This window comes from Limulus polyphemus, unplaced genomic scaffold (genome assembly GCF_000517525.1).
Source record: "Limulus polyphemus unplaced genomic scaffold, Limulus_polyphemus-2.1.2 Scaffold302, whole genome shotgun sequence".
Classification (NCBI taxonomy): domain Eukaryota; kingdom Metazoa; phylum Arthropoda; class Merostomata; order Xiphosura; family Limulidae; genus Limulus; species Limulus polyphemus.
Genome location: NW_013665912.1, coordinates 466,848 through 478,742, shown reverse-complemented (window position 1 = coordinate 478,742; position 11,895 = coordinate 466,848). Strand labels below are relative to the sequence as shown.

General features: G+C 31.9%; 1 protein-coding gene across 1 annotated transcript in view; it reads left to right on the top strand.

The window, feature by feature from the left end:
* The first annotated feature begins 2,810 nt into the window (after window positions 1-2,810).
* LOC106457200 (acylamino-acid-releasing enzyme-like) overlaps window positions 2,811-11,895 on the top strand; it is a 66,333-nt gene continuing 57,248 nt past the window's right edge. Inside the window, exons 1-2 of the mRNA XM_013916593.2 lie at window positions 2,811-3,008; window positions 7,093-7,325. Coding sequence (XP_013772047.1) covers window positions 2,997-3,008; window positions 7,093-7,325 — 245 coding nt within the window. The 5' untranslated portion in view covers window positions 2,811-2,996. The remainder of the gene's footprint in view (window positions 3,009-7,092; window positions 7,326-11,895) is intronic.

Here is an 11,895-nt window from a genome sequence, read left to right as displayed (position 1 = left end):
AGAACGATTCACGCACTTTGCTACCGTGCTTGACTCAATTGTCCATCTCTATCTCTTCAATCTGCAATTATTCATATCTATGCCGTCAATTCTCGCCGGTCTTATATATACGAAATAGAGGACGTCTGGAGAACACTCGAGGCTTTATGAACAGACATGATTTTTCTAGAATCTCATGACGTGTTACTAGCGTCACGTGACTTCCGCTGTCATAATAATAGATTTATTATAATGTCATGTATAAGTATATATATATTTATAGATTAAACAAATTTTATAATTTAAAACACTAGACATACGGATATCGTAACACAAGGTAGCTATTCTAATTGCATGTCAAAGGCTATAATAGCTACTAAAGCAGCAAAGCTACATAATACAGTACCTTGGTCATCATGTATCAGTCCTTTTCTGTTGCTGGCAAAAAACATTCTTATGTTGCTGCAGTCAGTTTCACATACGTAATTTCTTCTATTCAGTAAGAAGTGTTAAAGGTCTAGCTTATAATTGTATGCTGTGTAGTCTTGTGAGCCAGACTCTTATTTGTATAGAAGGTAATGTTTAAATGGGTTTAAGATCAGTAGAATTCTCAGCTCCTTTCTTGTACAAAAATAAAAACCTACAAAAATGCTTAAATCTCAAACCCACAATCACTTTATACTTATATTTCTGTAACATGACGAAGCTTGCTTGTGCTCAAAACCTCTTTTAACTGTTAGATATACATGACTGTTTCAGTTTAATTTTAATGTGAGCATTATGATTTGAATATCTTATATAGTGCAGGTGTCATATTGTTAGGACAGAGAAAGTCACGCGACACTGGGAACATGTGCACTGGAGTTTCAAGAAGGATCATGACTTATCAAGAAACCTCGCAAATGTCTGAGTGTTTGCCAGGCGCCCTCTTTTTTTAGTATATAAGCCCGACAAATAAAGCCAGCAATAGATAGATATGCAGATAGATTAAAGATATAGATAATTAAGTCAGTCGAACAGTAGGCACCATAAGTAAAGTGTGTGAACCACTGCAATTTATAGCGTGTGTTATAAAGGTTGTTAAGTTTAAAGTGACTGTGGAAATTCTGTGTATTACAAAGTTGTATCGAGAAAGAATAAACTAGTTTTAATTAAGAAAGGACTTGTATTGCTGAAGTTCCTCAGAAATAATTTAAACTGGAAATTAACTTAAGGAAATTATCAAACGAGCAGATATGTATCAATATTTAGTTATTTTAGAAATGAGAGTTTATAGCAAGTTTATTTACATAATTGTATACCTTCAACTGTTATGAGTAAATGATTGTTGTATTGTTTCATCATTTACTAGAGCTTTCTGAATTTGTCTCGTTATTTTAACTGAGTATTATTGCATCAGAATATCCAGTACTGCATGTAATGTTTTAGATTTCTGTTGGGGTATAAATATGCCTTGAAATATTATTATTTAGAATTAGACTGCGTGATTGTAAGTTTAGCAATAAAGAATGTATAGTGTCGATTTTTAAAGTGAAATTATCACAGAATGCATTGTAATAAAAGAGTAGAGAAGAATAACTCGTCTTGTCAATTGTGTTCTAAAGTAATTGAACTAGCTTGTGTGAACGTTGGCAAAAAAGACAATTATTTAAAGCTCTGGATACAACTGTACTAACCAACAGTGTAACAAATATGTGTATATACTTTTGATTTGTTTTAATATATCTTGAAACAAGTGGGCTGTATTGCTGTTTGTTTATTGTTGAAATTTATCGTCAACAAATCACAAACGCCTACTATAAAGAATCTGGCCTACAAGACCTGATAGCAGCAACATGACTTTGGAATTCCAATTACAAAGTGTCAACAGAAGCTATTGTATATGACTATTGCTAGCCAAAATGCTCATGCTTTATCAGAAGAATATAGACTATGTAGAAAACGTTAAATACCAATAGCAGCTGCGCTATAACTATATAAGCATAATGTCTTTACATCACAAAGATAGGGCCGAACCACCGCTGGATATGTTTACTGAATAACAGGCACTCTCCCAACTGAAAAACAAAAGTAATAAATGCTTCACTGATTCAATGCTGGACTACTAACTGAGTGGCCCAGTCCTATTTATCTGATTTCTCACTTTTAGATATTTGTCAAAGTTATTAGATTTTTATGACGTCATTTAGATCATTTTAAGCCTCCTTCAACATTTGCGACCTCTCGCTAACATCTAAATTGAAACATTAAAAATAAGCTTACAACATTATTCTGAGACAATCTAGAGCCGGTATACGGTCTGTCACTGACCGCAGTAAATCACAAGAAATTTGGTGCATAGTCTAGAAAAATTTTGAAAAGTCCGATAAGATGTATACTAAGAATTTGTCACAACATTTTATGCGGGTGATGTTATAACTATATGTCATACATGTACATTTAACCCCTTACATGGAATTCCACTGTCTTAATTTATTTTTATCGTTCCTTATCAGTGGTTGTTGGGCTTCACAAACTTGTATTTACTTTTTTGTGTGGTTTAATACTAGTAATAAATTTATGTTACTCATTGTTATAAAAAATTACCCCCTCCGTTGGCTCAGCAGTAAGCCTTATAGCTTACAGTTATAAAAATAGGTTTCGATACCCGAGGTGGGCAGAGCACAAATAACTTTTTGTGTAACTTTGTGTTTAATGACAAACAAACTAAAAATAAAACACATTTTAAATATTGAACTTAACATTTCCGCTACAAAGAAAAATAATATAAATGGAATTGTGTTTTGGATTTTTCTTTTGTTCTTTAAAGTAATAAATTAATAACTGGTTCCCTGGTGTGCCAGCTGTGAGAAAAATAACCTAGACATGCCTTTGCACAAAGTTTCCTGAACAGGCGGGGATTAACAATTACGTAGAAGACGATGTGTGTTTATTACGAAGTAAACAAATATCTAGTAGCAAATAGAGCACAAGTTTGAAGATAAGCTTTAACTCCATGTTATTACCATACCAGCATTATGGATTTACAGGTATGTGTTACTATGTATCTGAAGCACTGGTAAAATAATCAACTACTTATAAGGTGCAAGTATGTTATAAATTGTAATAATAATTAAATATGTATCCATTATACTTGTAAATTCTGTAAATTTAGTATAAAAGAATAAATACTCAGTATAATGAGGAATAAGAAAGACGGTTTGTAGCTTAATTATTTACTGACAAAAGGTTACTGTGCACTGTCAATAGTGTTATGCAACTTTAAAGTTCTAAGTTCAACTTATTCAAGGTTAAAACAATTTACTTTTAGTTTTAGGTGAGGATTATCATACGCTTAATGCCAACTAGTACTTGTGTAATCTTGAAGCTTTAATTCACAGCTCCTGGTGTCGGACCTCTCTATAAATGCTTATTGGAAGTTATACTGCAGCTCTGAAATCTTTAACTTTAAATAACATACAACTAACATTGTTGCAACTCTTTATATTTTAGAAGAAAATAATTGGCTTTGCCGAATAACTATGTTTCTGTTATGAAAAAGTTGCATTGTGTTCTTGTGACATTAGATCAGGTTTCAATTTTTTCTTGTAAGTTGTAATGCTAGTTTTTTAAACTAAAGATTCAAGTTTAAATGTTTGGAGTATTGATGGCTAGCTTACTCAATAATCATCAACATCTTTACTCAAGATATTAAAAAATAATAAAACAAAGTTTACTTAATATATGTTCACATTCTAAGAGAGTACTTACTGTGGAAATTTCATATACTTAAAACAAACATACTTTCATACTTTGATATAGTAGCTAAATTTAGTAGATGTTTTTATTCCTTATTACTTATTATTAAAATTTTGAGGTTCAAGGTGAGTTTTATCAGCATATTTTAATCAGGTGGAATCCAAACAATGTACAACAGAGCTTTTACACAAAGAATGTATATATCATATTATGATTTATTTAAGTTGTGTGCATGGTACATAAAGACACATTATAGAATATGAATCATTTTAAAATCAAACTCAACACCACTGTGTGTGTGTCAGTGATGTTAAGCTTGATTTTCTTATTAATGACCACATCATCTGATGACAGGTAAGGTCAAGTTGGTGCAAATTATTGGCCCAGTGCAGTAAATCTCTTGAGACTGTTAAGGAGTTCAACCACTTTTTATGATCTACACAAGAATGGCAAGTGTCATTTGTGGCTCTTGAAGATCCATGTTGTAGTTTAGTTGCATTAATGGGTGGCCAATTTCTAAATCCTTGAAAGCTTATCAGAGCGCCAGAATACTCAGCATTGAACAGGGTTCTTCACCATGTCAAACAGGGATCTTTTGATCTTACCATAATATTATCATAATGATTCTCCTTTCCTCTTCTTTGCCTTAAGTTTTACCAAAGTGTAGAGACATATTTTATTATTATCTCTAAAAGAGCTTGATAGATAAAGACATTTGTGAAGAAACAAACACAACCCATCTAGTAATTCCACAGTGACTAGATGTTTGTATTTTTGAACTGTTTTGGTAGAACAGGGAAAGAACATGCTATTTGATGACCAACTACAAGTCAAACTCCAGAAGAAAAGAAGAAAGGTAAACAATTTGTTATTGGAGGAAATAGTCTTATACAGTGATGCAGCTAAAGTGTAGGAATATCTCTTGGAACTATAAACAAGAAAATTTACACACATTTAGCATATGTTTACTTTATTAAACGTCAAAGCAGTTTATTGTTCTGCTGGGGATAAAACATTCCAGCAAGTTACAGAGCATGTCGCAAAAACTTTTTCAAGGTATCTGTGCTGATTGCAGCTTACAGTTATAATGGTACATTAAACATCTGGAGTGTTTGAGTAAAATTCCAAGTTCTGGTACTACATTTGTTTTCACTCTTGGGTTCCTTATCTCAGGAAGGACAATTAATTGTTGGACAGGGTTTAGAGGAGGGTTTACTAAATGATACCTGGGATGGAATGTTTGTCTATGAAGACAGCTTAAGATCTCTGAAATTGTTTTCTGTTGCAAGAATAATAATTAGGGGTGATGTGATTAAAGTATTTAAGATTGTTAAAGGAATTTATAGTGCTGATGCATTCTCTTTTTTCATACTTGAAAATGGTAGGACAAGAGAACACAGATATACAGTTTGGTTGGGTAGGAATCATCATCAACTAAGGAAGTTTACTTTTTCTTTCAAGGTGGCTAATCTTTGGCATGGGTTGCCTTCAGATATGGATGAGGTAAATTTTAGAGGGTTTAAGGAAAGGGTTGATAGATATTTAAATGATAAAGGGTGGTTTTGATTTTTTTTAAACTTTAATGTTTAATTTTAGTGGATAAGACATATGATAACATTAGAATTACCTTAATCATGATTTTTAAAAATTTTTAGCTTGTAAAAAATTTATTTTTTAATTGTTGTAATGAAAAACTTCTGTACTGATTGACACTTTAAACTAAGGCTTTTGGTACCTTCAGAGTTCTGGAATGAATATTTGTCAGTTGAGCTAACAGGACCCAGATTCCAAAGCAGATAACTCACATTCAGACCATTACACTATTCAGTAGTTTATTGTCAAACCTGCTATTAAGGTGAAACCTTACCTTCAGGCTTATTTGGACATTGTATAACAAAATTTTCTGTTTTAATTTAATGCTGACATTGATAATTGTGAGTCTATTGGTTGTACAGAGAGTTGGACACATATACTTTATTTGTCTTTTGAGAGATTTATTTCAAAAATTTCTCCTTTTTTTGGCTTTGCTGGTACAGCCAGGAGAGAGAGAGAGAAGATGAGAGAAGGCTATGATCCTTAGACCCTATTTATAAAAAGAAATTTTGAGTTTGATCTACAGTGTTTTGTTGTAATAGTTCTTAGCTGTCGTTTCTTAGATCATACTTTCCTTGTTAGATAACTGTGGTAACTCTAGAGCTAATAAATGTTTTAGTTTTCTTAGGCAGCCAGCACATCACAACTTATGTTAATAAGCATAAAGATGTGGATTTGTTATACAGGAATTTTTGAAAGGTTTCAACGAAGTACCACACAAAAGACTAGTAAATAAAATTATCTTTGTGGATGTAGATAATAAGTTAACTTAGTGGGCTAAAGTATGGTTAGAGGAGATAAAGCAAAGTGTTTTAATAAATGGAGTTTAGTCCAGCTGGATCATAGTTGCATGTGAGGAATCTTAGGGTTCTGTACTGGAACGTTTACTCCTTTTGATTAACATTAATGGTAATAATAAGGGAAAGGTCAAGTTGATCAAGTTTGCCAGTGATTTTAAAGTTTTGGGTGTAGTTGGCTATAAGAATCCCTCTTTTGTTTAACAAAAGGATTTAGATTATTTGATGAGTGGGCAAATAAATAGCAGATAGCATTTAATTATGCTAAATGTGAGGTAATGTATGTGGGCTACCTTAATTTTGAAGTGATGTGAACTCGTTAGTGTTATGGAAGAATAGGGTCTTGGTGTTTTGGTCAATCAAGCCTTTCAAGGAATGTATTGTTACCAGTAGGAAAGTAAATATGATTTTGGATTGTATCTACAGGCTACTAAGATGATTCCTGAAATGGAGGGACTATCATATGAGAACAGGTTAAAGTCCTTAAAATTATTTTCTCTCGAGAAATAAAGGGTTAGAGAAAATATGATTGATGAATAACTTTTTTGTGTGTTTAATGCTAAGAGTGGTAGGACTAGGGGACATAGATATAAGATTTTGCAGAATAGGAGTCATCTGCAATTAAGCAACTTTTTTAACAGGGTGGTCAGTATTTGGAATAGAATACCTTCATATATGGTAGACACAACAGGATTTATTCTTGAATACTGAGTGTTAATTGTACTGTCAAGTTTTCTTAATAAATCTTGCTTGTTTATATGTTAATATTTATGTACTTTCATTACAGATCTGTATGAAACCCTTATTTATGATGTGCATGAAACATTATCTTAACTTACAAGGTGCTTAAATATATTAGGTCTTTTGAAATAATTTATAGATTCTGATGTTAGGACAAGCTATACTCTCTTTTTTTATATTGTTGTATCAATTACTTAAAGAAGAAAATAAACTTGGTTAATGTTTTAATTTTTTGAATTTAAAGGTTGAAGAAATTATTCACCAGTACAGAGAGTTTTCCAAAGTTCCAAATCCTATCAAGGCAAATTTGATTCTGGGACCCAAAGAAAACTCTGTATCTATTCGTTCTGAATGGAGTGTGCGAGACTTGGAACGCTCTGAAAGAGTTCAGTTTGTTGTACATCATGTTGGCCATAGTAATGGAAAGGATCAGTTCCAGGTTTTAACTGTAGGACCAGCTACTTTGATGCCTAATTTGTAAGAATTTTCACAATTATGTAGTTGTAGTACTAACAATTTATTTATTTGAAATATTTGTAAGAGCAGCAGGGATATGTATATATATATTCATAACTTACATTTCATACACACTTGGATATTTAACTTATCAGTTAATGATACTTAATTTGGGGTACACTTACCAGTCATAAAGGCACAATTTTTTTTACAGTCAGTATATTTTTAAGCTTTCTGTCACTTTTGTTGCAGAAAATATCTCATTTGCTTGGTTTTTGTGGATGCTGGATTTGTTTGTGGGGACACAATAAAAAGTACACTTCTATTTTACATGTATCACTGTCTCCAACTTAACGTGTCTTTGTAGCTTATAATGGTAAATTAAACATCTGGAGTGTTTGAGTAAAATGCCAAGTTCTGGTACTATGTTTTCACTCTTGGGTTCTTTACCTTAGAAAGGACAATGAATTGTTGGAATGGGTTTAGAGGAGGGTTTACTAAATGATACCTGGGATGGAATGTTTGTCTATGAGGACAGCTTAAGCCTGTTTTGTTTATTATTTATACACTAGAAAATATGAATATCTGTATGAATAAATATCAATATATGTGTTTCTACATTTCTTGATCAATTAGCACCAAACGTGACATATTTATACAGGATGACATGAGGAAGTTCATGGGGTGGTTGGACTCCCCATTTAATTTCGTATTTAGTTTCGGTAAAACTACCAATGTTGTGTATCCTTCAGCATTAGAATGAACTTTGTAACCACTATTGTTAGAATTGTTAGGACAGCGGAAGACACGTGATGCTGATGAGTTTCTTGAATGATTGGGGAAGTCCGAGTGTGATTGAGATGCTCTCTTCATTAGTATTTAAGCCTGGCAGAGAAAGCCAGCATAAATGAATAAAGAGAGAGCAGTAGTTACTTTGAGTTCCGTGTAATTTATGATTCTGTTAGTTTCGAGCTAGTGAGCTGTAAAGTGTGTGTTTTGCACTCATCGAGAGCGAACTTATCAAGATTGTGAATTGCTGTGATTTATAGCGTGTATTATAAAAGTTATTAAGTTTAAAGTGACGAGAAACATACTGATTGTGGAACTTCTGTGCACTAAAAGTTTGTATCAAGGAAAAATAAACTGGTTTAATCAAGAAAGGACTCGTATCGCTGAAGCTCCTCGGAAAGAATTTCTACTGGAAACAAACAAACAAGCAGATACATAACAGAATTCTGGAAAAGTATGTCTTACTTTTCAATACTTGTGTATTTTTATTGTAGTTTTAATGTTTATTATGTAAAGAAAAAAAAAAAAGAACAATTTCCTATTCTTTGTTACAAATGAGTTTTTATTTCACCCATCCAATGGACAGGTACTCCAGCTGATACAGAATGTAGAATATATTCAGAATAAATACTATAATATTACATGAAGATATAAATGCATAATATATTCATGTACAACATATGCTTTATCACCTGTTAGTTGCTTTTTGATACTTCATGCATTCTCTTTTGCGTGGTTTGTACTTCAGTATATTTGCAGTTGATCACACTGTAGTGTACAACACTACATATCTTCCTCTCCTATATTATATATTTTATGTTTAAAAAACTTAAAATTTTTTTAAGGTCTGATTCAGAACATGTTAAATCTAATTGAGGTCATGTATCAATGCAATTCAGTTGTTACTTTCTTTGATCAAGAAAGCTATTTACTGTTTTGTGAAATAGCTGTATTAGTTATGTCTTGTACTGCTCTGTGGCTGTCTAATGGAGCAAAGTTACTTCTGGATACAAGTGATCAAACTTTCTGATTGTTCAACTACATATTTCAACCAGATTCATTTTTGAGGTGAAAGAAACAAAATTTGCTGGTGAAGTCCCAACCATTTTCATAATCTATACAAAGTTTTTAGTTTGCTGATCTTACACTCACCTTTTTCTTTTTAGTTACCAGCTATTCTGTTTATGATTTATCCAAAGTTTTTCTTTTATTTAAATACAGTTTGTTTTCATTCACTACAATATTACTTTCCAATCAGAGCAAGTTGCTTGGTAATAAGTATAGCTAATTAAATATACTGTTCTGTTGTTCTTTACACATTGTTTCATCAGTTATGTACTCTTGCTCTTCAATAAAGTTTATTTTACTCTCAGTTTTAATCGCATCACAATCTTCCTTCCAACTTGTATGATAAGCCAATATATTTTTATTTAGTAAATAAAGTGTTGTTTTTTTATTCACCCACAAACCAAGCTTTTTTTTTCCTCCTTTATTCCCCCTAAACTACACCTTTCCTTCACATACTAGTTTTGCATATCTCTTATTGTTATGAAGATCAAGTTATTGTGTGTTTTGGAATAAGACAACTCCATCCAAAAAGGATACTGCCTTTTTTTTATATACACTTGTTTTTTTGTGTGGGTTATAGGTATCTATCATTTATATTTTGAGTAATTTATGTTCACACAAAAAGAATAAATCTATCGTTCAATTCAATATTGGAACCAAATTGATACAGTAAAATAAATCTGCATGTATTTTAGCAATATTCACCACAAGGTTTGAAACTTTTAAGGAAAGGTTTCAGCTGTGTAATCTTGAGTATTTGCATTTGTAATCTAGGTTTGTTTGTAGGTACTTCTAAGAATATTTTATTAGTTTCCCAACTTAAAAAAGTAAATAAATATATGATGAAATATATATTCCCATATGGTTTTACCTCCTTTCACACAAAGTTGTCTCAATTTTCTTCTGCTCTCTAAGCATAGATAAAAACGTTTTTTGTGATCAGCGCACCAGTCTATATACCCCATCAATTTTGTGCCATTTATGAACATGTGCATATCATGTGATTACTCTCCACCAATAGCATTATGCTACATATATTGGTGTAGCTAGCTCCCTCTGCTATTCCCGCTCAATACTCACTTTCTCAAATGGCACAATGTTGTTTAGATGTTTGTTTTTTTGCATATGGCTACTATTTATGAATGCACTTCTTTGCCATTTTAATTTTTTTATTTTACTGTGTTTGAATTCACTTATTTCAACAATTTTTTTTTGCATGTACGAATTTTAGATCAATGTATCGACTATAGAAATTCCTGTTACAGTCGAAAATGCTACTGGTATGACTTCCCAGCAATCTGGTTCAACTTTATCTGCAGACGAGGTACAGGCTTTAATTTGCAGTGAGCTAAATTCATATGTTCAGCTGACGATTTATTTTTCTTTTCAACATGAGAATGTTTCTGAGGAAGAATACAATCAATGAGAAGACTAATTTGACTCTCCTTTTCTGGCACATCCTTGTTTTGGCCAGTCACACTCTTCACTTTTTCAGGAGTTTTTCACCTTCCACCAGTTTCCATGCCACCACGTTATTCAATTTGGTGATAAATTCTGCTTCTCCTCCTCCTTTCTTCTTATTGATTCTAGTTCTCCTAGGGGATCTGTGGTAAATTTTTCAACTTGTACACCTCACACTTGGTTGATATGCCTCTGGTGGGTGTGGCTCAGATGGCCTTTGTGTGGCTTTGCCCTTATTTATACATGAGAGAATTAAGTATTTTACATCATCAGACTTTGGCAAGTTAAATATCTATGTGTCCTTTGTCATCTAATTTACCTTAGATGAATTTTAAGTTAGATATTGACTATTACATTTTTGTTATGTAATTTTAATCATTTTACATGTTCGTTAATATTATGTACTTTGTAGACTTGGCAAATTTCATGAGTTTGGTAGCTCGGTATTGATAATTACTTTAACTAAGTATATTTAGATTGTTTGTAAGTTAGATATCATTACTAATAGTAACATCTAATTTATTGTTCTATGTGAGTTTTTTTTTTTTGTCAATGTTTATTATGTACTTTACCCTCCTAATGTTAATCAGTGTAGGAATTAATTATGTGTCCTTTGTCATCTAGTTTAATTTCAAAGAATTGTAAGTTAAATATTGATTATTAATAATTTTTAGGTAATTTTCATCAGTTTGCACATTCATTATTATTACATACTTTGTGGACTAGGTAGTTTCAGTAGTTTATCCATTTGTAATTCATAAATACTTTAACTAGATATATTTCGATAGTTTGTACATTACATATCATTACTATTAGTAACATAATTCATTGTTCTATCTGAATAATTTTTTTTCTTGTCATTGTTAACTGTGTGCCTTATCCTAATTTTCATCAGGATCAAACTTTATTATATTTCCTTTGTCATCTAGGCTAATTTAGATGAATGGTAAGTTAAATATAGATTATTAATATGTTTTCTAGGTAATTTTAGTTGGTTTGCATGTTCATTATTCTTGCATCCTTTGTGGCCTAGATAACTTTGGATGGTTTGTCCATTTGATATTTATAAGTTGTTTGTTAACAAGGTATGTTTAGATAGGTTGTACTTTACATATCATTACTACTACTAATATATAATTCAATGTAAGACTGATCTGTTCATTTCTTTCCTGTTCATAGGGGCTGAGCTTTGCATTGGTTCCATTTACTATGTTCGTGAGACTAGAAATGTTTTCTCCTTCTAATCTACAATTTGGAGTATTTCCCCACACTC